Below are 21,658 nucleotides of genomic sequence, written 5' to 3'. Positions count from 1 at the left end.
ATCCTTGTGTAGTATGTGGTGTCTGGATCTACTCAGACAGCGATGACAGGCCCTATGATGTGGCAATGATACTGATTAAATTGTGATAACTGACCAAACAAATGTGAAAATGGTTTTAGTTTCATACTCATACTTTGTCAAATAAAACAATTACCAGTGAAGCTGTCACTTCGGGAGCTATAAATCACTATCAGTTTACTGCCTTGGTGGTCACAGTGTGCTTTTTAACCTGTATACTTTTCTGAGCGGCAGTGTTCTTGCCGGTGGCCTAATGAAGTGTCAAGAGCACCCCCTGTGAGTCAGTAATTATCCATGGGAAGGTGATGCCTGTACTGGAGTTTAAAAAAATCCTCAGGGTCAAGAAGAGGACACGTCATGAACACGTCAGTCAAATCACATTGGATCTCTAACTTGATTCACCTTCCTTAACAGCAGCCAAACACCTATTAGCTGTGAATAACAAGCAGTCGAGGTGTGAGTCTAATTGGGTTTGGAAGGAAGCGCCAGGAAACACAATTACTTGTTAAAGGGATTTTTGTCTCTGGACTCGGGATGTAGAATTGTTGCCTGAACACATTCAGCATGTCAGTTGTATTTAATTACCTCGATACAGTACTTGTCAGGACTAGCATGAGCTTTGGATGAAAGGTTTGAGGTGCATATCCTAGCTAGTGAAAGGCTGACAAGACACTATGCATTTAGGTCAGTGATAAGGCAATCACAGTATTTAAAAAAAATATGGTATCAAAAGAATACCAACCAGTGTTCTCATTGTAAAAATGAGAACACTGTTTTGGTGAGATCTTAGCAAAGTCATAAGGAAAAGACCATTATGTGTGGCCCTCTACTGGCCAAGATTATTAATGATATATCTACAATAACAAGGGTACACTATTCTTTACATTATTTTTATTTACAAAAATATAGAAACAGGACAACTTATAGAAATATACCGTAACACAGAACATTGTGGTAATTTATGTTTCAATAGAACAGTAGCAATGTATTTAAATCAGCGAAGCACACAGAAGAAGCATTCTTCTCTCATTCTGAAAGTTTTTTTTAACTTGGCTATATACATCTTCTCTATCAGAACTGAACCATAACACAAGCCAACAGGTTCTCAACACAGTACGTACAGTCAAGTGGTTTCTAAGTCAACGCCAGATCCTGAGATGAAAACAAAAGCTTGCACCCATGTAGACAGGGATCAGAACATTTTAAATGAACGTAATGAAAAGATAAGTATTCTACTGTGACAAGAGTATTTTATGAATTCAAACCCTCATCTCCAGACTATTTCTGTGATTGGTAATTGAAACAGTATGAGTGTAATTAAAACTCACACACAAAAGGCTAAACAAATTCAAGCATCAATAGAGGCCTTTTCTAATAGCGAATCTAACAAGTCTCATCAGTAGCATACCTTCTGTTCATATTAATGTAGATGTGTACCTCTGGAGCTGATTGATGTACATAGCAACCACATAATATCTAGTCATGCTTTAGTGAGCTCATTTGATTTGTAAAGTCATAAAATGACAAAAGGCAAATGGATACTGCAGACAAAGATTTCACACAAGGCAGTCATGCCCATCTACCTGAACTCTAAGGTGTAACTGCTGATGAAAATTATAATAGTTATATGGTGCCAATTGAAAATCAAACACATTTTAAGCAGCAGTCCCAATAAACCTTCATTCTTACAAGTGAGTTTAAATATCTCAAAAAGTAAAATAACTTGTCGTAGGCTATTCCAAAAACAAACAAAAAAATTCTATATATAATAAAATGCAAAACATGGTGATATATTGAGCCAATTCTTTTTGATACTGCTGTACTGTTTCCATGACCTTCAATCCACCAGTGAGTTACACAGTGTCTTAATGCCACTCCTGGCTTTGCTATGATAACCCATCTCCCTGTTGCTCTGCCTGAAAGGGATAGCTGAGAGCAGGTGGAAAGACCGGGTTTCTGGGCTGGTCATCAACCAGAACCAAATCCTCCACGTCCCTCCCCCGGAAGCGCCGCCTGCAGATCTTCACAGTCACTTTGCGTCCCTGGAATGCCTTCAAGGCCTCTTTAGAGGCCATGGCCTTGGCGGCGGCCTCATCGCGCCCGTACCCTGTACCCATGTAGACATTCTGACAGCGTAGCTCACACACCTGGCCCTCCTTCTGTGTGCGGCCCGCGGGCAGATCTGGGATGTCCTTCAAAGGCACAAACACACAGCTCAGACTCTCCTTTGATGACTCCACACACCCCTGCAGGATCTCAAAGTGGTCCAGGTTAGGACCGAAGCCCCCGGCTGACACCAGTTTCCAGGCAACAGCCTTGTAGAGGCGGTTGAAGAATGGCTGGTGATCGGCCGGGGCCTGTGGAGGAGGACCTGACTTCAGACCTCGTCCAGTTGCCCTCCCACCAGCCTCATTAGGGCCGGCCTTGCTCCTCTTCCCAGAGCTGTCAGCATCACCCCCTGAGAAAAACATTGTTAGTGGGGGAGTCCTCACAACAACCTTTTTTCATCTGAAAGCAGATGCATTATGGGCATGGGGTGTATATTGACCTCATGACGTTTGGATAATTGGTTCAAAACAAAGCAGAATCAGGATTTTCTGGTGGGAAATAAGTCAGGGGCGGCTATTATCTAGTTTAACAATGGGCCCCACTACCTCAGGAATTGCTGCTCGAATTTTGTTGCTAAGCTTAGACATACAGTAACTAAATATACTGGTAAGGTAATGGTCGCTTTCATCACAATGTTTGTACCAAAAGCTAGAATCACACTATCAGAACTTTCTCATTCACTTTGATGTACCTGGGGCACCCGGTCTCTTTCCTCTCGCCATAATCTCATCCCTTGTTGTTCGAACTGGAGCATCCCTGACAACGATTCCATCGGCCATCTCTTTGATTTTGTCCATGACAGGCTGAGGATATCTGAGGGATAAGAAAAGACATGGATTAGTTCCCTTCATCTTGTCTGAACCATATTAGCATTCAGGTACGTTTCAGGGAAAGCAGTTAGGAAAAGCTTAGTCTAAAGTAATGATGTGTGTCTTTTACATACTTGCAACCCATGAAAACATGGTTGGCCCAAACCATGGAGAGCGAGAGCAGTTTGTCCGTGCTCGGGCTGCTGACTCCTGGCTGGACTGATGGGAAGGTCTCCATGTTCCTCAAGAGGAATTCCCGTCTGGCATTCCATTGTTTGTTTGTCTCACACAATCCCCTGAGAGACTCCACCCACTGGGTCAGGTGAGGGTTCTGACCAAGGTACTCTGACACAATGTCTTCTCCACTTTTTCCTTCTGCCATTACTGCATCAACACAGGCATACAGAATGAAACGATTATGTCAGCAGTACAGATGAAGTACTAGCAGTCATAGACAGACATATAAACACAATCTTAATTTCCACTCTGTGACAGCAATGCCAGCAGCTGAATCAGGGTTATCATGTTTTGTACTTTTTGTCCAGTTTAAAAACTATGTTGACATTTACAATTCCATAAGTCAGTCACTACAGTGAAGCTTTATTTCACACTAGTTAAAGTAGGTTCTTCATGAGGTTAGTGGGTAGCAATTAGGTCCGTTAAATAAACACGGAAGTCAATGTCAATGAGTAGCGCTAGTGCTAACATTAACTTAACTAGCTAGACAAAAAAACTAGCTGGCTAGACTATCTACGATAGCTTCAAAACCATAGAATGTTTCACTTTAATAGTAACAAATTATTTTTCCTTTAGCTAGCAAGTCAAATATTAATCTTGCCATACTTATTGGCCAGTTCAGTAGCTTCACAAAAGTAAACACAGTTTGGTACTAGAATAGCTTGCAAGAGCTAGCTACTTTGTAGTTAGGCTAGCTAGCAAGATACACTAGTTTCACTAGGTGCAATACTGTTGTATACCTGCTGTGTATATTGCTATCCTAACGCTTCTAAATCACATAAAGATGTTAGCAAGCGTCACAGTTAGCATATGTACGGCTAAGAAGTTAGCCTAGTAGTTACCCACCTTGCTGGCTAACTAATAGCTCAAATGTTCTTCACTCAGTTCCGTTGACAGAGAGGCGTGTGGTAAAGCTAGCGCTTAGTCTGATCGAAGCTGAGTTGTCATAGTAGCATACAATTCCCATCAGTCCACACGCAACATAACTTCTGTCATATTTTTATATATAATTCTGTCGGCACCACGGGGATTTCGGTTGGCCAACATCGGATGCTTATAGCCAATATGTAATAGCCTTACTCGTAAATCACAGAGGCGAGGAAAACATTTGTGACTTAATTTAAAGAATGACTACAAGTCCCAGCACTGCAGTGCCACTTAATGTGCTTGAACCAACGTCATAGACTTGCGGCGGTAGAAGTGGCGGTGTTTTCGTTGTGTAAGTGAATGACAGGCTCTGCAAGTCCAATTTTGAGTTAATCACATACCCGTACATTAACTAAAATGATTCATGAACTCCTACTGGCGTTAAGTGGTTACCCTGGTACAATATTTTCGTGGAACAAACGAACAGGCTTACAGGTGATATATCCAAAGAAATATAGCTACTATAACAGTGCTTAGCTAGCTACAAACAGTATGTTTAGTACAGTACTAGCTAGCGAAATTTGCAAGAGACAAAATTCAAACAACTTGTGTTTATATAAACGTCTGGCTCTTCTGTAGGTGTCTCAGGACCTGCCGTTCCTCCATCCTAGTGAAACCGGTGTCCTGAATCGCCTCTGCAAGTTAGGATCTGATTACATCCGATTCACAGAGTTCATAGAGCAACACACTGGTCATGTCCATCAACAGGTTAGACCTCTGTTATGTGTGTTTGTATGTACAACTGTAACTACCTTAAAGATGAACCAGGCTAATGTGCATGGATTGCTCCCAATAGGAGCACCACTCCAATCAGCCTAATCAGCCTGGGCTGAACGGGGTTTACCTGAGGGCCTTTTGCACGGGTCTGGAGTCTATGCTGCAGCCTTACAGACAGGCTCTGCTGGACCTTGAACAAGAGGTTAGGCAAAAATCACTTTTCATTTTAAAAGTGCGTGATAATAATGCATCAACAATTCATTATAATGTGTCTTTCTGTGTTCTTTTTTCAGTTTCTGGGTGATCCACACCTGACAACATCTCATGTGAATTACATGCTGGACCAGGTAAAATCATCATTTACTGTTTGGTATGATTCCGACTATTAACATGAAAAGGAGTCTGGTAGTCACCCAATTATAGAAAATAATAACGTTGAATGTTGTTTTGACCTAGTTTCAGCTGCTGTTCCCCTCTGTAATGATAGTGGTGGAGACAATCAAATCCCAGAAGGTAAGTTTGATCTCAGGGCAGAGACAAGAACTCTCCTGACAGTGCACACTGACAGAGCACACGCAGAGTAACGGGTGAATTCATAAGGTTGTTTCCTAATTAGATCCATGGGTGTCAAATCCTGGAGACGGTCTACAAACACAGCTGTGGGGGGCTACCCCCTGTACGCACAGCTCTGGAGAAGTAAGTTAGTCATCTTAACACTCAGTAAAAAAAAAAAAAAGAAGAAACAAAAAGGGAACTTTGTCATGCATCCAAGTTTGTTTAAGCCATAGACGTCCATTGACGAGGCTGCATCCTGCCGTGTTTTCCCATGCAGGATCCTAGCTGTTTGTCACGGGGTGATGTACAAGCAGCTAGCTGCATGGATGCTGCATGGCCTGCTCCTGGACCAGAGTGAGGAGTTCTTTGTGAAGCAGGGGCCCAGCGCAGGAGGTGCTGCAGCTAACCAGGAGGAGGAGGAGGAGGACCTGGGGATAGGAGGGCTGAGTGGCAAACAGCTCAGGGAATTACAGGACCTGGTAAGATGAGACAAGAGATGACTTGGATAGATGACTGCTTCGCCCTGTTTATTCGGATCTGCTTTGTGTTGCTTAGGTCTTGTTTATCTGATCGGCTTTGTGTTGCTTAGGTCTTGTTTATCTGATCTGCTTTGTGTTGCTTAGGTCTTGTTTATCGGATCTGCTTTGTGTTGCAGGTCAGATTGATCTGACTGGTTTTCTGTTGGTTTTCTGTGTCACCTTGTAGAGGCTGATCGAGGAGGAGAACATGCTGGCTCCGTCGCTGCAGCAGTTCTCACTGCGCGCTGAGATGCTGCCCTCCTACATTCCTGTCCGAGTAGCAGAGAAAATCCTTTTTGTTGGGGAGTCTGTCCAGATGTTTGAGAACGACAACCACAGTCCATCCCGAGCTCGTACGAGTCCTGGCTTTTACGTCTCAGAGCTCCACACGATACCGGCCCTGCTCTGACATGGACTAAATCCCCCTCGTCTGCTCCTCCTCTCCTCTGTCCAGGTTCTATCCTGAAGCACCAAGAGGACCTGTTTGCTGCAGAGCTGCACAGACTGAAGCAGCAGCCCCTGTTCAGCCTGGTGGACTTTGAGAATCTAATAGACCGCATCCGTAGCACAGTCGCAGAGGTGGGCTTGATGGACAGGATCACCATCTCTTAGTATGAATGAACGAGAGCCTAATTAAACACGTAAACTACAATAATATGATCCTATTAATCAGTGTATTGTGTACACACAGCATCTTTGGACTCTAATGGTGGAGGAATCTGACCTGCTGGGACAACTCAAGGTTTGTATGCAAGAAATATGCATACAGTTGGCAATGTTTTGAATACGTTACTTCAAAAAGGCTTTTTTAAATGTAAAATTCATACCTCTCGTATTATTTTATAGATCGTCAAGGACTTCTACTTGCTGGGGCGGGGCGAACTTTACCAGGTGTTTATAGACCACGCCCAGCACATGCTGAAGACCCCGCCTACTGCAGTCACTGAACATGGTACAGTCACACATTGTGATACGCAGCTAGCTGTAGCGAGAAGGAACAGTGTCCTCTATTCTTCGATTCGGTGTTCGATTTCTGTAGCTAGCTAAACTTGCTCGTGTTTTCTCTCTCTCCCTTCCACAGATGTAAACGTGGCCTTTCAGCAGGCGGCACACAAGGTGCTGTTGGACGATGACAACCTCCTGCCTCTCCTCCATCTCACTGTCGACTCTCAGGGGAAAGACAAAGGTGCGTCAACACCTCAGGTTTTACAAACCCATGGTGGAAAGAAGAGAAGATGCTGCTAACATGCCGTCCTCTACCCAGTTAGCACTGATCTGAGGCTAAGACTAGGCTTGTTTTCTCTTCCCAGAGACAACAGGAACCAGAGAGGGAGCCACTCCTCCACAAGAGACCTCCCCGCGAGAGGTGCCCCCTACAGGCTGGGCTGCTCTGGGTCTGGCCTACAAGGTCCAGTGGCCCCTACACATCCTCTTCACTCCAGCAGTACTAGAGAAGTGAGTCCCACACTTCTCATCAGTATCATCTCCCAGTTCAGAGTTGTCCGCTTGAAATTGTTCATTGAGAAATGCGTTTACTTGAATAATTACAGGCGGAATGTCCTGTGTCCAGGTATAACGTTGTGTTCAGGTACTTGCTGAGCGTGCGTCGGGTGCAGTCAGAGCTGCAGCACTGCTGGGCCCTGCAGATGCAGAGGAAACACCTCAAGTACAACCAGACCGATGCTGTTAAGTCGAGATTACGTAACCACATGGCTTTTCTGGTTGACAACCTGCAGTACTACATGCAGGTGAACATGCTCATATTAAAACTTAAACAATCAAACCATTATTTTTAATATGCTTTGTATCTCATTGTACTGAAAGTGAGGGCAAAATAATTATATTATATTTTTATGTTTATATGTGGTACATGTTGTGAGAGATTTTGGTGTCTCTACCAGGTGGATGTGCTGGAGTCTCAGTTCTCTCAGCTGCTGCAGCAGATCAACTCCACCAGAGACTTTGAGAGCATCCGATTGGCCCACGACCACTTCCTTAGCAACCTGCTTGCCCAGTCATTCATCCTGCTCAAGCCGGTACACATTTGCGCGCACGCTCAACTTTGAGTTCTACAGTATGTGACTTCAGGTATTGATTAGAGCCCTGTCTCAAACTCTTTTGCGGGCAGGTTTTCCATTGCTTGAATGAGATTCTGGAGCTGTGCCATAACTTCTGCTCATTGGTCAGTCAGAATGTGGCTCCGCTGGATGATCGGGGGACAGCTCAGCTAGATCATCTGGTCAAGGTGACTGACTGCATAGAAACATGAAGTTTGGCTTCAGTCAGAGGCTGTGTATTCTACATTACAAACTTCAATCTACGTCACGTATCCATAACGTGTTTCCAGGGCTTTAGTCGTCAGTCTTTCCTGCTCTTCAAGATCCTGTCCAGTGTAAGAAACCACCAGATCAACTCTGACCTGGCCCAGCTGCTTCTGAGACTGGACTACAACAAGTACTACACCCAGTCTGGTGGCACCCTGGGCAGGTGGGATCCCAATGTCAATACCTATCAATGCTGTATGAACACTTGACACAATACCTACAGTCCTTCTTGGGCATCTCTACTGTGGAAATACTGAAAGTCTTATATTGCCTCTGTTACAGTTTTGGACTTTAAGAGAACGAAGTACGAAGCAGAAGCTACAGACCAAGCCTGGAGGCCCAGGCATCCTGATACCACTGGCGTTCTTATCCGAGTCTTTGTACATGTGTATTATTTATCTTTGTGCTATCGTGTTACAAACATCCTTGATATTGTCAATGTTTAAATTTGGTATGAAATTGTAAATATTAAAAGTGTGTGTAAGCAGCTTTACATTGAGTCACAATTGTTTTTCACTGAAACAACTGGCACGGTTTAATAATTTCGTAAAAACAAACAGGTTAAAACTATTTACAGTACAGGCATGCAAGTTGACTGATATAGAACATTTAACATGGTTGACTGTGTGGTCAGAATGGATTAGGACGAGGACGTGTAGTCATGATGATACTGAGGGTTGCTATGGTAACCCAAATGCTCGCCACAGATGACACTGTGGATCAGCCACTCGGGAGACACTAACGGAAGCTTCTGTGATGTCACGTTCTCCAGGACCAATGGCGGGCAGGCATGGTCTGTGATGACCACATCGAACTTGCCCTCGGGAATGTCTGAAACATCACAGACACACTGGGTCAGGTAACCACACACAGGTTGTGATGCGGGTTTATCTTGCTGTATACGTCACTGAATTAGAAGATAATTCGATTATAACAGTGCACTGGACTTTTACGTCATTAGTTCTTATTAATTGTAACATAGACGCATACCTGAGCTGTCCTTGTCTGACTGGTATTGTCTCACAGAGGCAGCTCCCATCAGGCTCAGCAGCTGAGACCACAGCTCCACAGGCTCCTCAAACACCAGCAGGACCCGCAGGGCCTTGAACGGGCTGCTGCGGGGATGCCTGATCAAAAACATTTGAGAAAAGAAACATATGTTCAAGCATCCTTTACATCCCAAACCAAACCTTCTAACAGAATATGTAGCCTCAAGGAGCTGGGACGGCGTGACGCATGAGCCTTCCTCACCATTCCACTATGGAGTTGTCAGGCCCCATGCCTGCAGGCAGCAGGTAGTTCCTGTAGTTGAGAAGCTTGTTGTCCTTGCAGCAGTCTCTCACCCACATGTGAGACACACACGGCACCCCGCTGGCCACACACTGCAAGTACTTCCTGGTGCGGCAGTGCTGGTCGGCAATCAGCAGGCTCTGATAGGCTGCTTTGCACTATGGGGTAGGAGTCGCAGAGGTAGGGAGGGGTGAGGGGCAGCTGGATCTCTATATTTAGGCATCTCAGCGGCAGCTCAATCAGTTGATATTCCCAGGTGTAACTCGAGGTGACATTGCTGGTTGAGGCTGGATTTGGTGTGCCAGTGCCCTCACCTGTTCCTCATTGAAGTCCAAGAGGATGAAGCCTCCGCCAGCCAGCAGCTGGGTCTCAGTGTAGCCTTTGTTGTATGGAGCCGTTTGAACACACTCTGAAGAAGAGGAAACGTGAACCTTAGTGTCATAACATCAAAACTTACACATTATGGACCAGATTCCCAATCATGGATTCAGCCTCCTCCTAAAGTACATTTACATTTAGTCATTTAGCAGACGCTCTTATCCAGAGCGAAAAGTAAGAGAAGGATTATATTAAGTAAGAGAAAGATTATATTAAGATCTTAAGATTATAGTAACAGAAAGATTATATTAAGATCTCCATTGAAACCCCTTTTAGTCTAGAACTAGGCTTAATCCATGTCTGGGAAATTGGGCCTAAATATGAAACATTTCTGTTAATCCTTACAGCCAACAAATGTATCTAATTCTACATGGGGTCATCTCCGACTCACCCTCCTCGCTGACGAGCTGGTTGGTGAGGCGGTCGGTCTCAGATGACGCGGTCAGCATGAAGGCGAAGCCCATGAAGAGGGTGGGGCTCTGGGGCAGCGGGCCGTGGGTCCCCTCCAGGTCCTCTGCTTCGCGAGGGAGGTCTGTCCCACTACCAGAGGTGTTACACACACCCGGTCGCTGGCCTGGGCAGGGACACACACGCACACGCAAAGGCAGATGGATGAAGAAAGAGTTCCAAAGGGCATTGAGATACCATGACTCATCATTCCCATCACCACTGAACAACTGTAATGGGGGAGAGTAAGAGACACCACTAAGTTTATGAACCTGTGAGAAAGATGAGACACCTTAAGCTCCCTGTGCTCAAATGAATGGCCCAACCCCAAGGTAGCTGAGAGCTTATTACCATAGTTACCAGCTCAGCCTCACACAGGGAGAGCGGGGGCAGCAGGAGGTGATGGACGACTCATGGATGTCAGACATGTTTTAATGGGACGTCGTACAAACTCATACACTGTTACAATTCTATTAGTGACTTCTTGTCATGCCACACAGATTAGTTTCATATAAAAGCGTCATATAAAATGTCATAATGTAATCAATAAAAGTGACATTTAAGAAAAGGTATAGGTAAAATACATTTTAAAATCATACTTTTCAGCAATTCATAGTAAACACATTAAAATGACTTGATTAACATGCATAAAACAACAATCCTATCCATAGTGGTGGAAATGTTCTGGTTCACGCAGTGTGGGTAGACCGGGCTAGCCTGGGGACTCATGTCCAGCCAGCTGCCTCTGGGTTAGGTTAAGGATGGGACAAACAGGTCTTCATACCCCCTCTGGCTCCTCCTCCTCCTCTGGCCCCTCCCCCTCTGCGGCCTCTCTTTGCAGGGGTCCTCTCCTCCTCAGAGCCGATCAGCTTCCTTTTTCCAGAGGGCCCGGGGGTCCGGGGGCTGGCGCTGGAGCTCCGGCTGGGGGTTCCCTGGTCTCCAGTGTTGCCCCTGCGCCTCCTCTTGCCCTCCACCAGGTTGTCTGTGGAAAACAGCAGTGTGGGCCAGTCACATGATGGAACCATGGATCATTCACGATTAGTTTGACGGCTATTACTATTTCTATTTACTTTCATGCTTTACCTCAGTTATTACACTTTTTTTTAAATACACACTTTACTGAGGATCCCTTAGGTCTTACTCGTGGTCTGGGATGCCTAAGCCCTAACCTGCCCCCTGTCCGATGGTCAGTTTCACCAGAGCATAGGAGTCTTACCTAGGCTGATGTCGGAGGCCTTGGCAAGGGGCGCGGGGGGTTCGTAGGGGCCCAGGCCGTACTGCTCCCTCAGGCTGTTGCCCTGCTCCAGGGACAGGATCACAGCACTCCTGCTGTGCCACTGCCTCTTGCCCTCACTCTCCACGCTGTAGTAAAACTCCTTAGCCTCTGTCTTATGGCCCTTCACCAGACCTACACACACACACACCAATAAGAAAATGTTTACCAGACAAGGAAAGGCAACGTAATGACATCAATGCCTTGTGAATGTTCCAGAACATTTCTAGTCCGTGTCCTCTCCCTCTCTCACCTATGCTGAAGTACTCATCTTCCAGCAGGGCTGTGACCTCCGTTTCCACGGGGATGGGGTCACAGAGCAGGATGTCCTTGCCCGACACCTCGCACTCGTAGCTGTCGTCAAACAGCAGACGGAAGCGGCCCTCCCCGTAGTCCTTGGTGATGCGGCCTGAGTAGAAGTATCCATTGGAGGACCACTTGGCCACCACTCGCAGCCCCACGAAGCTGCTTCCCACCTGGGAGCCCTCCTCTGGGGAGGAGCTGAGGGAGGTGGAGAAGCTGGCCCCCTCGGGCTGGACCGGGCTGTCCGGGACCCGCGGCAGACCCCGGCGGGTGTAGGGATCATCCTCAGGGGAGGACAAGGGCTGGCCTCGGGCCCCTCCACGCTGGGCCGCAGCAGTGCCACCTCCCCTGGGACAGCCAGGGAACAGGGAACAGGTGAGGTGACCAGAGCAGAGACGTGCAGAGTCACAGTGAGAGGTTTAGTACGGAAAGTAAAGAGAAAAGGTTAGGGAAAGTGTAGGTGTGGCAGTGTGGGGTCGGAGGAGTTGGTCGTTTGATGGTGACGATTATGTCATGGGGTTGAACCTCTACATATCTAACCTTCAACAGCCCCCCGATCGTGGCCGAGCCCCCGGGCAGGACTCACCTGGACAGGGCTGAGCGGGACGGAGGCCGGCCCCTCCTCGCCCGGCCTCTGGAGGTCTGTGGGATGGAGGCCCGAGACCCCAGGGATCCATGACCTCCGCCCTCTTTAACCTCTGACCTTGCCATTTGACCCCTGTGACCCCTCTGGTGCTGCCCACTCCCCCTCCTGGGGCTGCAGACACACAGGGTTATGGTAACTACTAGACACTGAAGTGTCTGTCCATAGATCCAGTTAGATTAGTTTCAAACTCATATATATCTGATTCTGACTCACTGCATAGTTAAGTAACCTAACTGAGGTTTTAAGAAGAGGTTTGTAAGACAAAAGGAGAAAGGCAAAGACCGATGCAATATCTGTAAACATTTCAGCTGCCAGTTTTAAGTCAATTTGAGTTTTTGTTCTCTTTTCCTTTGAAATTGATGGTGCTTAAGGATGCTTACAGGTATGCAGGAGGAAGAGTTGGAAAACAAGAGATCTGACAGGCAGGGTATCAAAGAGCCTGTCAGCTTAGTCAGTACAACGTTTATTCAGTTTGACAGGAACAGAACAAGGCCCTGTCTGGCAGACCGGGAGGTGGGCAGAGAGAGGGTGGTACCTGGCCGTCTTGGCCCCTCTGAAGGGGGGCATGATGAAGTCTGGTCTCCGCGCTGGCGGGGGGCCGGTGACGCTGCTGCTGGTGCCCACAGAGCTGTGCTGCAGGCTGGACGCCTTGGAGGACAGAGAGCTGACGTCAGCCAGGTCCCCAGAGGTCAGGGAGCTCACCGTGCGACACGGAGAGGGTACACTGTCCACCTCACGGCTGTCCACCACGGGCTCCTCGCACTCCTGAGCAACACACACACACACACACGCACGTTAAAACCACAGTGCATGCATCTCGCAGAACTCTTTCCTATGATTGGCTCTCTACAGGCTCAGCGAACAGATCTGATTGGCCCTCACCTCGGTGACCTTGCGGTCGACCTCCCTCCCATCCTCGTAGTAAACGTCCGTTATGATGCGTGTGACGGTCGTTCGCACTTCCTGGATGGTCCGGATGTGTCTACGATGGGCGGGACCAGCGGCTGGTCTGCGGAGCGGAGTCTCTGGCTCGCCCTGGGAAACAGAAGCGGGGGCGTTAACCCTCGTAGACGAGAGCGTTCTATTGGGTCTCCTATGAGACTGGGAGGGGCCTCTGAGGTGTTTGAGTCGGAGGTGTTTACCCTGCCTGTTGGGGATCGAGGACCGGAGCATTCAAAGCTAGTCTGCTGGGAAAAGGCCTTCTGATGTGACTAGAAGAGAGAGAGATGGAGAAAGGTTAAGATGATGCAAAATGACAGTCCCTGGATACATGATGAAGACAACAGTCCAGTCCAGAACGGAGTTGTTGTTACCTTGCTGGGGCTGGGGGTGGTAGGGTTATCAACGCTGGTCTGCTGGGACACGGCCCTCTGTCTGGCTGTGGGTCTGGTTGGGGTGGATGGTTCGGGGGTCTCAGACGACTCTCTCTCCCCTGCTGCGGAGCCAGTCTGTGGGCCAGGCCTAGCAGCAAGGCCCGGTGTGGAGGGTTCTGCTGCAGGCGATAGTGGGCTGGAGGGGGGCTCAGACTGGCTGCTGGGGAGGCTGTGGCTCTGGGAGATCCTGCCCTGGCGGGGGGACCCAAACAGTGTCCCTCTGTGGAGAAGAGGGAGAGAGGGGAAAAAGGAAAGAAGATTAATAAAGTATTATACTGTTTTAGTATTATATTATTTAAGTCATATACTTAAGAGTTTTATCAAATCACCATGACTCCTTTGTACTGTGACAATGTTTCTATAATGTTGTAGTTGTGTTCTAACGACATATCAGCAACAGACCATGTGTGTGTGTGGAGGGGGTTACTGACGCGGTGATACAGCCACCTTGAGAGACCTTGCCCTAGCGTCAGGAGGACGGAGCCAGATAGGCTCTCTCAGGGGGCATGGAGGATGCCCAAAATAGCAGCAGCACCACACCCTCCAGCTATAAAAAGTAGGTCTATCGCTCTCTTCTCTTTCCTCCTCTTCCTGTACACACTGGCCCAACCTGTAAAAGGCTGCAGGACAGCCCCAGTTCTACTTATAGACGTATAAAACAGGAATGTGTAATTAGTGCTTCCCTGTCAAATCAAAGGGCAAAGGCGTGTAAACTCAACATGAAATGTAGACGTGTGATATTCTCTTACATTAAATCGCCACCAATAAACAGGGTTGATGCTTTAGGCCGAATCCCAATACTCTGTCTTACCCCTACCCCTTACCCCCAGCCCTTAGTTTGCACCTTCCCCTGAGAGTAAGTGGTGTCCCAATACTGTTTTTGATCGAGGGCTAGGGCTAAGACGAAGGGGTATACACCCCTTAAAACCAAGTGAGCTCGGGGGCTTACTTGAAACCAAGGGCTATGTGAATACTGCACTACCTGCAACAATGGCAGCCAGATCATCCAGTCCCATAAATTTAATATTTTCGGCTTGAATAATTGATTAAAAAAAATTATGAAAATCTTGTTTTGTGCTCTACACAGTCCTGTACATACGTATTTGCAACCATGTTCTTAATTGAAATGTTTTTTTTTTATCGCTAGTTTGCTACGCTAACGTTACAATGGTGATTTGCAGCAGTCCCGCATTTCTCTGATTAGCCTTGAATGGACTCCATGCATGTCTACAGTTTTAAATAAACTCCATTAGCAGCAAATTTCAAACAAATTTAGTTTGATATCAGTGCATAACACTACTTGCTTTGGAGACATTGATATACGTAACCGTAACCAAGTGGTGTCTCATTTCATAGGGCTATGTAGCCCTTACCCCTCAGTTTCGAGACACAAGGGGTAAACTAAGGGCTAGGGGTAAGGGGTAGGAGTAAGACAGTATTGGGATTCGGCCTTAGAATTGAGATATGATGTGCACTGTTAGGCTTTACTTCGACAACAGGGGGAGCTATTGTTGAGGAGAACATGTTCTAACCATCCTCATGTTCATCATCCCTAATGGCGCTACGCCTTGGGGATCATGGGCAGAGGGGCAGAGATCTCTGGGACAAAGAGACATGCTGGTGTGTATCTGTGTGTTTATGAAGAATGGCTTCACATATATGTCTGTGTGTGTGTGGTGTGGTGTGTGTGTGTGTGAGTAGACGTGTACCTGACAGGTGTTCCCGGGCCGCTGGGCTGGGCCTCATCATCAGCTTCCTGTCTGTGGGCCTCACTGACCAGACTGAACACTGAAGGACTGGACAGACAGCTGGACAAGACAGACAAACTCACATGAGGACCAGCTACACACCCCGTATCCCATGACAACCCTACAGTACCACAAAACCAGCTTCCTGAAAGCTGCACATGGTGATTCTCATCCCTATAGTGGTACAGGTATCTGTATCATCATAAAATGGAACAAATGATTGAACCTTTTGTACATGTTGTGTACAAAGCTTTACCCCTGCCTACCTGCCTGCTGGACCTAACAGAGAGCCCTACTCCCAGACCTACTGGATGTCAACACTTGCTACTTGTCACTTAATTACTCAATGTTTCTACATCAAATTAAAACGCATGATTCAGACCCATTTTGTATTTTGTACAGAGCTCTCTGACACAGTGAGAATGAACAGTAACAAAGGAGTGCTGGAGTAAACATGAATCTTAAAAGAAGATAAGCGTTAAAAGAGACCAAAGCAGATACCTGGTTACAGCCTTGGCAACCGTGGTAACCTTGGAGACAGAGCTTTCCTCATCTGACAGCGGGGGTTCTGGGAGTGAAAAGAGATCAAACTGTGATTTTGATGAAAACCAAAGTGGTTTTGATAAATGGTTTATATCCACAAGTTGGGCACAGCAAACTGCAAATTTCCCAAAGCTAATTCTATATATAGCACTGAACATTTCTCATTTATGCTGCCATGCTGGCATACTTGTGATCGAGCGCAAATTAAGCATGAATATGTCCCAGTAGTTATTTCTATAAGCAATCATAATCCCCTACTTTGTAGGCTGAATCGTTCCAAATCAGAGCTGCCCTCCTCCACAGGGGTCACCAGCTTCATCCGCAAACTCAGTTTCCCATCCTCCCCTCCGGCTGTGTCCTCCCCGCTCTCCCCCGCTGTGATGTCACTGGTCGCCATTGCCGTCTCCGCGGAAATGTCGCCGGCCACCGCCGACTTCTTGGGGAAGGAAGTCATCTCTGAAAAGCGAAGCAACAACAGGCCAACCTTGATTCAGCACAGCTTTGAGTTGAGAGAGTGGAAGAGGTGGAGGAGATAGAGGGGTGGATGAGAGGAGGAGGAGGGGTGGATGAGAGGAGGAGGAGGGGTGGATGAGAGAGGAGGAATGGTGGATGAGTGAGTGCTTGTGGGTGAGAGGGGTGTGGGTGATTGGGTGGATGGATCTCATATAGTACTGTATAGTATGCCGGAAATGGAGGAGAGTCAAGCAGTTACGTAACCTCCTAAGAGGGAGGACAGCCTACCGATTGGAGTGCTGTGTCTGAACAGAGGGGGCGTGGCACTAACAACTGGGCCTATCAGTTCTCCTTCTTTAGGCAGAGTGAAGTGGAAAGGAATATCTGCAAAACAACAATACATACAATTCCATGACCATCCAACTACAGTTTCGACACAAACAACGAACTATACTTTCAGCAGATCGGATCCATCTCATCTTCAAACCACTTACCTCCAGAGCTATCACTGAGGCTCTTATCTCGCAGTGCATCTAGTTCTCGAGGCCCTACTCTATCAGCCTGGGAGACCTTATTAGGCACCGGCTGTGAGTCCCCCAGCTTGGACTGAGACCCAGTGCCATTGGTGGAAACAGCACCGCGGCTCCGCATTGGTTGAGGAGGGCTCCGGAAAGATGGCGAAATCACGTCCTTCTCGAGGAGTTGCGAGCTCCTCTCGCTCTCCTCCAGGACGATGACGCTGCAGCTCTCCTCCCTTCCCGCGCTCCCCTCCTCCTCCATGGGCTCAGGGGACAACACCTGGCTCTGGGAAAGCGCCAGACAGAGCCCGGAGCTCTCCTGCTTCCTGCCCTCCTCCTCCTCCTCATCCTCCATCCCATCTTCAGCATCACCCTCCTCTTTCTCAGCCACCACAGTCTTCTCCTCCTGACCGGCAGGGCCCCCTCCACGCTTCTGTGACGAGCGTGGGCTCGGCGTGACGGGGTCTCCGAGTCTCTGAGGAGGCTGGCTGCTCGGCCCTCCTCTGAGATTCCTGGATGGCGACTGGTCCTTCTGTGTGCCAACACGAGAGGTCTGTGAGAACACAGACTGGGAGAGGGACTGGGACTGGGAGGGTAAACCACAGGGTGCACTGTGAGAGGAGGAGGGAGTCTCCTGGACACAGCTGCTAGCAGACAGGTCCACTGTCTCGGGCTTCTGTTGCGATGAGGACACTTTGGCTGAAGAGCCCTCAGGCTGACTCTGGGAGACGCCCGTTTCGGGCACATCAACACTTACATTCACATTGTCAACATTCGGCGTCTGCTTGTGCGTGTCAGACTTCTGAGACGAGATACATTCCTCTGTCCTGGCACGCTCACTAGGGGTCTTCAGTGAGTCAGGCACGTGGGGAACTTTAGGCAGAGCGTCAGCGGTAGTTTTCCGCAGTTCTGAGGAGATTCCATTACACCCAGTCTTCTGGCTTCTCTGTGATGTCACAGCATCACTAGTGTCAGTGCCCAGCGGCATGTCCAGCTCTTCTATCTGGGTGGCCTGGCTGTCCTCCTCCACCCTACTCCCTCCGGCCTGCCCTGGGGCAAGGACACAGCTCTCAGTGTTTACAGACAACTCCAGCTGGAAGGACTCAGTCACTGACTGGTCACAGCTAGGGGGTTTAGGCTGGACGGTGGTGGAAACTATGTTGGATGGGCCCGACTCAGTAGTAGGTTTTCTCTCATTGGACAGTGATGAAGATAATGTCACCTCCTTCTTGTGGGCTTTGTGTGGAGATGTGCTACCAGCCTCCAGGCTCTGGGTTGGCACAAATACATCCTTTAAAAAGTTCAGAAATTAAATGATTGGTGTTATACAGTAAACCAAGGATATTGAGGATATGGACGGGTTGATGATACATACATGTGAGAACTCAGGCTGGCTGGGCAGAGAGAGAGGCTTTTCCAAAACAAACACAGGGGTATTCTGGGATACTGGAGTGGACGCTGATGGGTGTGTCTTCAGAACAGGGTCCATCTCCATTGGCTCATCTTCCTTCCGTCCCGATTGGTCATCAGGAGGCAGAGAAGTATCCATGGGTTCGTCTGCACCTGCGACCAGGAAATGCAACCGTTCAGATATATGAACAAGCGCTCAAAATATGATTGTTTAAATTATACCCCAAAAAATGGTCAAGTCACCTTGGTCCGTTGGTGAGTTGGGGACGATAAAAGGAGTTTGGCTCAAATGATCCTGGGTGGGTGCCACAAAGTCAACGGAATTCCTGTAAGAGACCAGGGAGGTGGTTATGAATCTGTAACAGAATCGATCCCAAGAAGTCGGATGTGACTGTAACTTACTGTGAGAGGCTCTCGTTCACAAGAGTGCCCTGCCCAGAAAGATGCAGCAGCCTCAGGGAGTGGGCTGGGGTCAGGGTGGGCCGGCCCTGGTTCTCCAGCTCTGACACTGTACTGTCAACACCTGTGCCTGAGGGAGAGAACCACACTGTGTAACAACACTTAAAGCCTGAGTAACACTATAACCCAGTAGAAATTCAACTGATGGGACTCAGTTTGAATCGCTAAAGAAAACGTTATCCATCGTCCTCTCACTCACAGAACAACTGACAAAGGCGTGTTCAATGAGTGGCCAGAATGCATTTAGGAGAAATGAAAGCTAGGTCTGATCTTGGCCTGCTCGAGTGACCCAGCACCTGTCTTCTCAGCATCAAACAGGTCCTCCTGGGAGGACAGCAGCTCGGGGTCCTCTCTGTCTCTGTCGGCACTGGCCTGCAGGCCCTGGGAGTGAAGCAGAGCATGGACGCTCAGCTCTCTTGCCGCCCTGCCCTGGGGCTCGGACGAGCTGCTGGAGCTCACCTCAGACCTGGGGGTGGAACCACACACAAACTGCTGGAACCTTCGACGTGCCAGGTCCAGTTAAGAAGTGTGCATCTGACGGGTGCGGGCCCAGGGTCGCAAACCTCTTTGATTTGCTCTCTGTCTGAGCAGCAGGAGCTACATCTTCCTCCTGGCTGTTCCTAATCTCACCATGAAGGCCCTGGCTCTCGGAAAGCTCCAGCATACCAAACTGGGAACCTCCTAAAACACATACATGTCAAAAGGTTGTGTAAGGAAATTTGTCAAATGCAATAGTCAAGTGCTGATGGGGGGAAAAACATACTGTCACTCACATTTGAACGAATGTGAGTGACATCTAGAGTATGTGGAGAAAAAAACCGTACCTTCAGACTGGACACAGTGTGTGGTAGAGTCTACGCCGGTGTCCATATTCACGTATCCTTCTGTACACCTGCGTTTAGGAAACAAAGCTTTGAGTAGCAGCAGCAGGCTTCATCAGAAAAACAAACCTCACACTGTTGAATTCTGAAGCCTCACACACCTCTTCCTGTTAGGGAGAGAACAGACTTCTAGGACTTGACTTTCCTCCCGAAGAGATGAACTGGTCTCGTTGTTCTCCAAGATGGCTGACGTAAAACACAAAACAAAAAGACTCAGCATGGAATGTTCAGCATGGAATCTCCTGCATCAGTATGTAGTTGACTCTCTGAGTGAAGTAAGGGTCCTACAGACACACTCACCTGGCCCGGGCGGGTGGCTGCTCTGGGGCGCCTGCGATTGGCTGTCGGTTTGAGAGCTTCTACTTCCTGCGGGGGAGGATATCAGTTCCTGGAGAATACATGACTGGGGTCATATCATGGGCAATGCTGATATTGTTTATAACACATTTGCATATCCTTGCATCCTCAGGTATTATCAGGCACAGATTTACATTTACACTGTACTCCTACAACCTCTGTATGCAGGAAGCTATGACCAGACCTTTGTGGCGCAGAAGTACTTTGCCTCTGAGCTGCTGGTCCAAGCCCTGCTCTGGCCTACGCTCCTGTTTGTGACACACTGATGTAGTCGACATACGATCAATCATAAACAATTTTATAATAACATAGACTAAATCCGACCAGTGTTTCGTTTAGTGATCAAATGAGATGTTTACCAGCACCGGGCTGTGTGAAGTCGGCTGCAAACTGGAGAGGCGGCGTGCTAGCAAGGCTCGGTAGCTGCTGTCGGGATCGTCCTCCAAGGCCGCACTGTCCGGCTGGGAGTCCTCTACGATCAGGCAAGGGATCTCTGGCTGGGGCAGACTCGACTCCAGGTCACTTCCGCTGGGATCCATGAGGCAATGAAAGGACATTAAAGCCCAGAGGATAGGTAGTCTGGTGCGACAGAAACAATAGAAAGCAAGCTGAAGTTAATATAAACAGCTTACCAGCCTTATAACCGTAGCTAAGTAATCACTGCATTTGTCACTTAAAATTGCTCTTTTTCGTCCCCATCCTGCAAACGTGTCCGATCAAGGCATGATGCAGCATTTGATCACAACAACAGAGGTACGGTTAAGGTAGCTAGCTCTAGCTAGCTGCAAGGATAACGTCGGATGGACTTGTGGTTAGGCATAAAAACAAAGCGCTATCTAAATATGAAGTCTGGGGGTCCAGTTTGTATGCACTGATTCTTTAAAAAAGCACAAGTATTGGTTCACTTGCTATAAATACATTACATTTCCACAGCATGCCCATAAAGTCCATCGCCTAAACCCCTGTTTTAGCTTCGCGGGAAAAGTAAGGAAGGACTACTGTGATTGGTACCGAGCCCCAAGGAACCGCCTCTCTCTGGATGTGCGCATGCGTCATGTGTATTTGTGCCATTTTTGTATGGCCCTGGATACAGGGAACATAATTACTATAGTCAACTTAACCGTATTTATCAGAAAACTACTTAAAAATCAGTTTGTGGAAATACTCACCAACACTGAAAACTCAAATTCCATAAATGGAACACGTGGCTACTTATATGAGCTGAACACGCTTACAACAGGAACAGTTAGAAACTCATCATTTCTTCCAAGTGTGTCGATTATTGAACAGTCCATTATGAAAATAGCCTACTATCAAGACAATGCATTAGTCAACAATATGCGGTCGTAGAATTACTCCGTGAGA

At 47.7% G+C, this 21,658-nt stretch overlaps 3 protein-coding genes across 4 annotated transcripts; 1 reads left to right on the top strand and 2 right to left on the bottom strand.

Annotated features, from left to right (window-relative positions):
- Positions 1 to 937: 937 nt before the first annotated feature.
- Positions 938 to 4,146, bottom strand: cdkn2aip (CDKN2A interacting protein). The gene is made up of 4 exons (XM_067249148.1): positions 4,020 to 4,146; positions 3,071 to 3,320; positions 2,819 to 2,940; positions 938 to 2,476 (listed from the first exon to the last, which is right to left on the bottom strand). The coding sequence occupies exons 2-4, from the start codon at positions 3,316 to 3,318 to the stop codon at positions 1,905 to 1,907; spliced, it is 942 nt and encodes a 313-aa protein (XP_067105249.1). The 5' UTR covers positions 3,319 to 3,320; positions 4,020 to 4,146; the 3' UTR covers positions 938 to 1,904.
- Positions 4,147 to 4,396: 250 nt separating this feature from the next.
- tubgcp4 (tubulin gamma complex component 4) lies at positions 4,397 to 8,687 on the top strand. Its single transcript, XM_067248898.1, has 18 exons — positions 4,397 to 4,535; positions 4,680 to 4,808; positions 4,897 to 5,019; positions 5,111 to 5,164; positions 5,274 to 5,330; positions 5,434 to 5,513; positions 5,650 to 5,851; positions 6,078 to 6,243; positions 6,345 to 6,469; positions 6,582 to 6,632; positions 6,737 to 6,842; positions 6,972 to 7,076; positions 7,201 to 7,345; positions 7,461 to 7,638; positions 7,792 to 7,926; positions 8,019 to 8,135; positions 8,238 to 8,377; positions 8,497 to 8,687. Exons 1-18 carry the CDS (start codon positions 4,458 to 4,460, stop codon positions 8,507 to 8,509), a joined length of 2,004 nt encoding a protein of 667 aa, XP_067104999.1. The 5' UTR covers positions 4,397 to 4,457; the 3' UTR covers positions 8,510 to 8,687.
- A 47-nt stretch (positions 8,688 to 8,734) lies between these two features.
- On the bottom strand, positions 8,735 to 21,260 carry tp53bp1 (tumor protein p53 binding protein, 1). 2 transcript variants are annotated; one of them, XM_067248896.1, is made up of 28 exons: positions 21,217 to 21,260; positions 20,653 to 20,872; positions 20,237 to 20,324; positions 20,038 to 20,122; positions 19,880 to 19,947; positions 19,619 to 19,736; positions 19,352 to 19,521; positions 18,999 to 19,125; positions 18,840 to 18,922; positions 18,562 to 18,749; positions 17,163 to 18,477; positions 16,957 to 17,052; positions 16,474 to 16,671; positions 16,174 to 16,240; positions 15,634 to 15,732; positions 13,865 to 14,144; positions 13,694 to 13,762; positions 13,434 to 13,586; positions 13,087 to 13,316; positions 12,492 to 12,662; positions 11,856 to 12,253; positions 11,546 to 11,737; positions 11,114 to 11,311; positions 10,274 to 10,456; positions 9,819 to 9,913; positions 9,466 to 9,662; positions 9,205 to 9,341; positions 8,735 to 9,045 (listed from the first exon to the last, which is right to left on the bottom strand). In XM_067248896.1, exons 2-28 carry the CDS (start codon positions 20,848 to 20,850, stop codon positions 8,855 to 8,857), a joined length of 5,394 nt encoding a protein of 1,797 aa, XP_067104997.1. In that variant the 5' UTR covers positions 20,851 to 20,872; positions 21,217 to 21,260; the 3' UTR covers positions 8,735 to 8,854. The 2 variants fall into 2 exon arrangements, with proteins under 2 accessions (XP_067104997.1, XP_067104998.1); XM_067248897.1 differs by lacking the exon at positions 12,492 to 12,662.
- Positions 21,261 to 21,658: the final 398 nt, after the last annotated feature.

This window comes from Osmerus mordax, chromosome 13, assembly GCF_038355195.1.
Source record: "Osmerus mordax isolate fOsmMor3 chromosome 13, fOsmMor3.pri, whole genome shotgun sequence".
NCBI lineage: Eukaryota > Metazoa > Chordata > Actinopteri > Osmeriformes > Osmeridae > Osmerus > Osmerus mordax.
The sequence above is the reverse complement of the archived record's forward strand: the minus strand, read 5'-3'. Positions and strand labels throughout refer to the sequence as shown.

Bases quoted from the DNA above. Each gene is read 5' to 3' on its own strand.
- cdkn2aip (XM_067249148.1), bottom strand. From the start codon at position 3,318: ATGGCAGAAGGAAAAAGTGGAGAAGACATTGTGTCAGAGTACCTTGGT. The intron at 2,941-3,070 runs GTATGTAAAAGA...CTTATCCCTCAG, and splicing joins CATGTTTTCATGGGTTGCAA to ATATCCTCAGCCTGTCATGG. The intron at 2,477-2,818 runs GTACATCAAAGT...TGTTTTTCTCAG, and splicing joins AAAGAGACCGGGTGCCCCAG to GGGGTGATGCTGACAGCTCT.
- tubgcp4 (XM_067248898.1), top strand. From the start codon at position 4,458: ATGATTCATGAACTCCTACTGGCGTTAAGTGGTTACCCTGGTACAATA. The intron at 4,536-4,679 runs GTGATATATCCA...GCTCTTCTGTAG, and splicing joins ACAAACGAACAGGCTTACAG to GTGTCTCAGGACCTGCCGTT. The intron at 6,244-6,344 runs GTACGAGTCCTG...TCCTCTGTCCAG, and splicing joins CCACAGTCCATCCCGAGCTC to GTTCTATCCTGAAGCACCAA.
- tp53bp1 (XM_067248896.1), bottom strand. From the start codon at position 20,850: ATGTCCTTTCATTGCCTCATGGATCCCAGCGGAAGTGACCTGGAGTCG. The intron at 20,325-20,652 runs GTAAACATCTCA...TGTATTCTCCAG, and splicing joins CTTCACACAGCCCGGTGCTG to GAACTGATATCCTCCCCCGC. The intron at 15,733-16,173 runs GTATCTGCTTTG...TGTCTTGTCCAG, and splicing joins GTTGCCAAGGCTGTAACCAG to CTGTCTGTCCAGTCCTTCAG.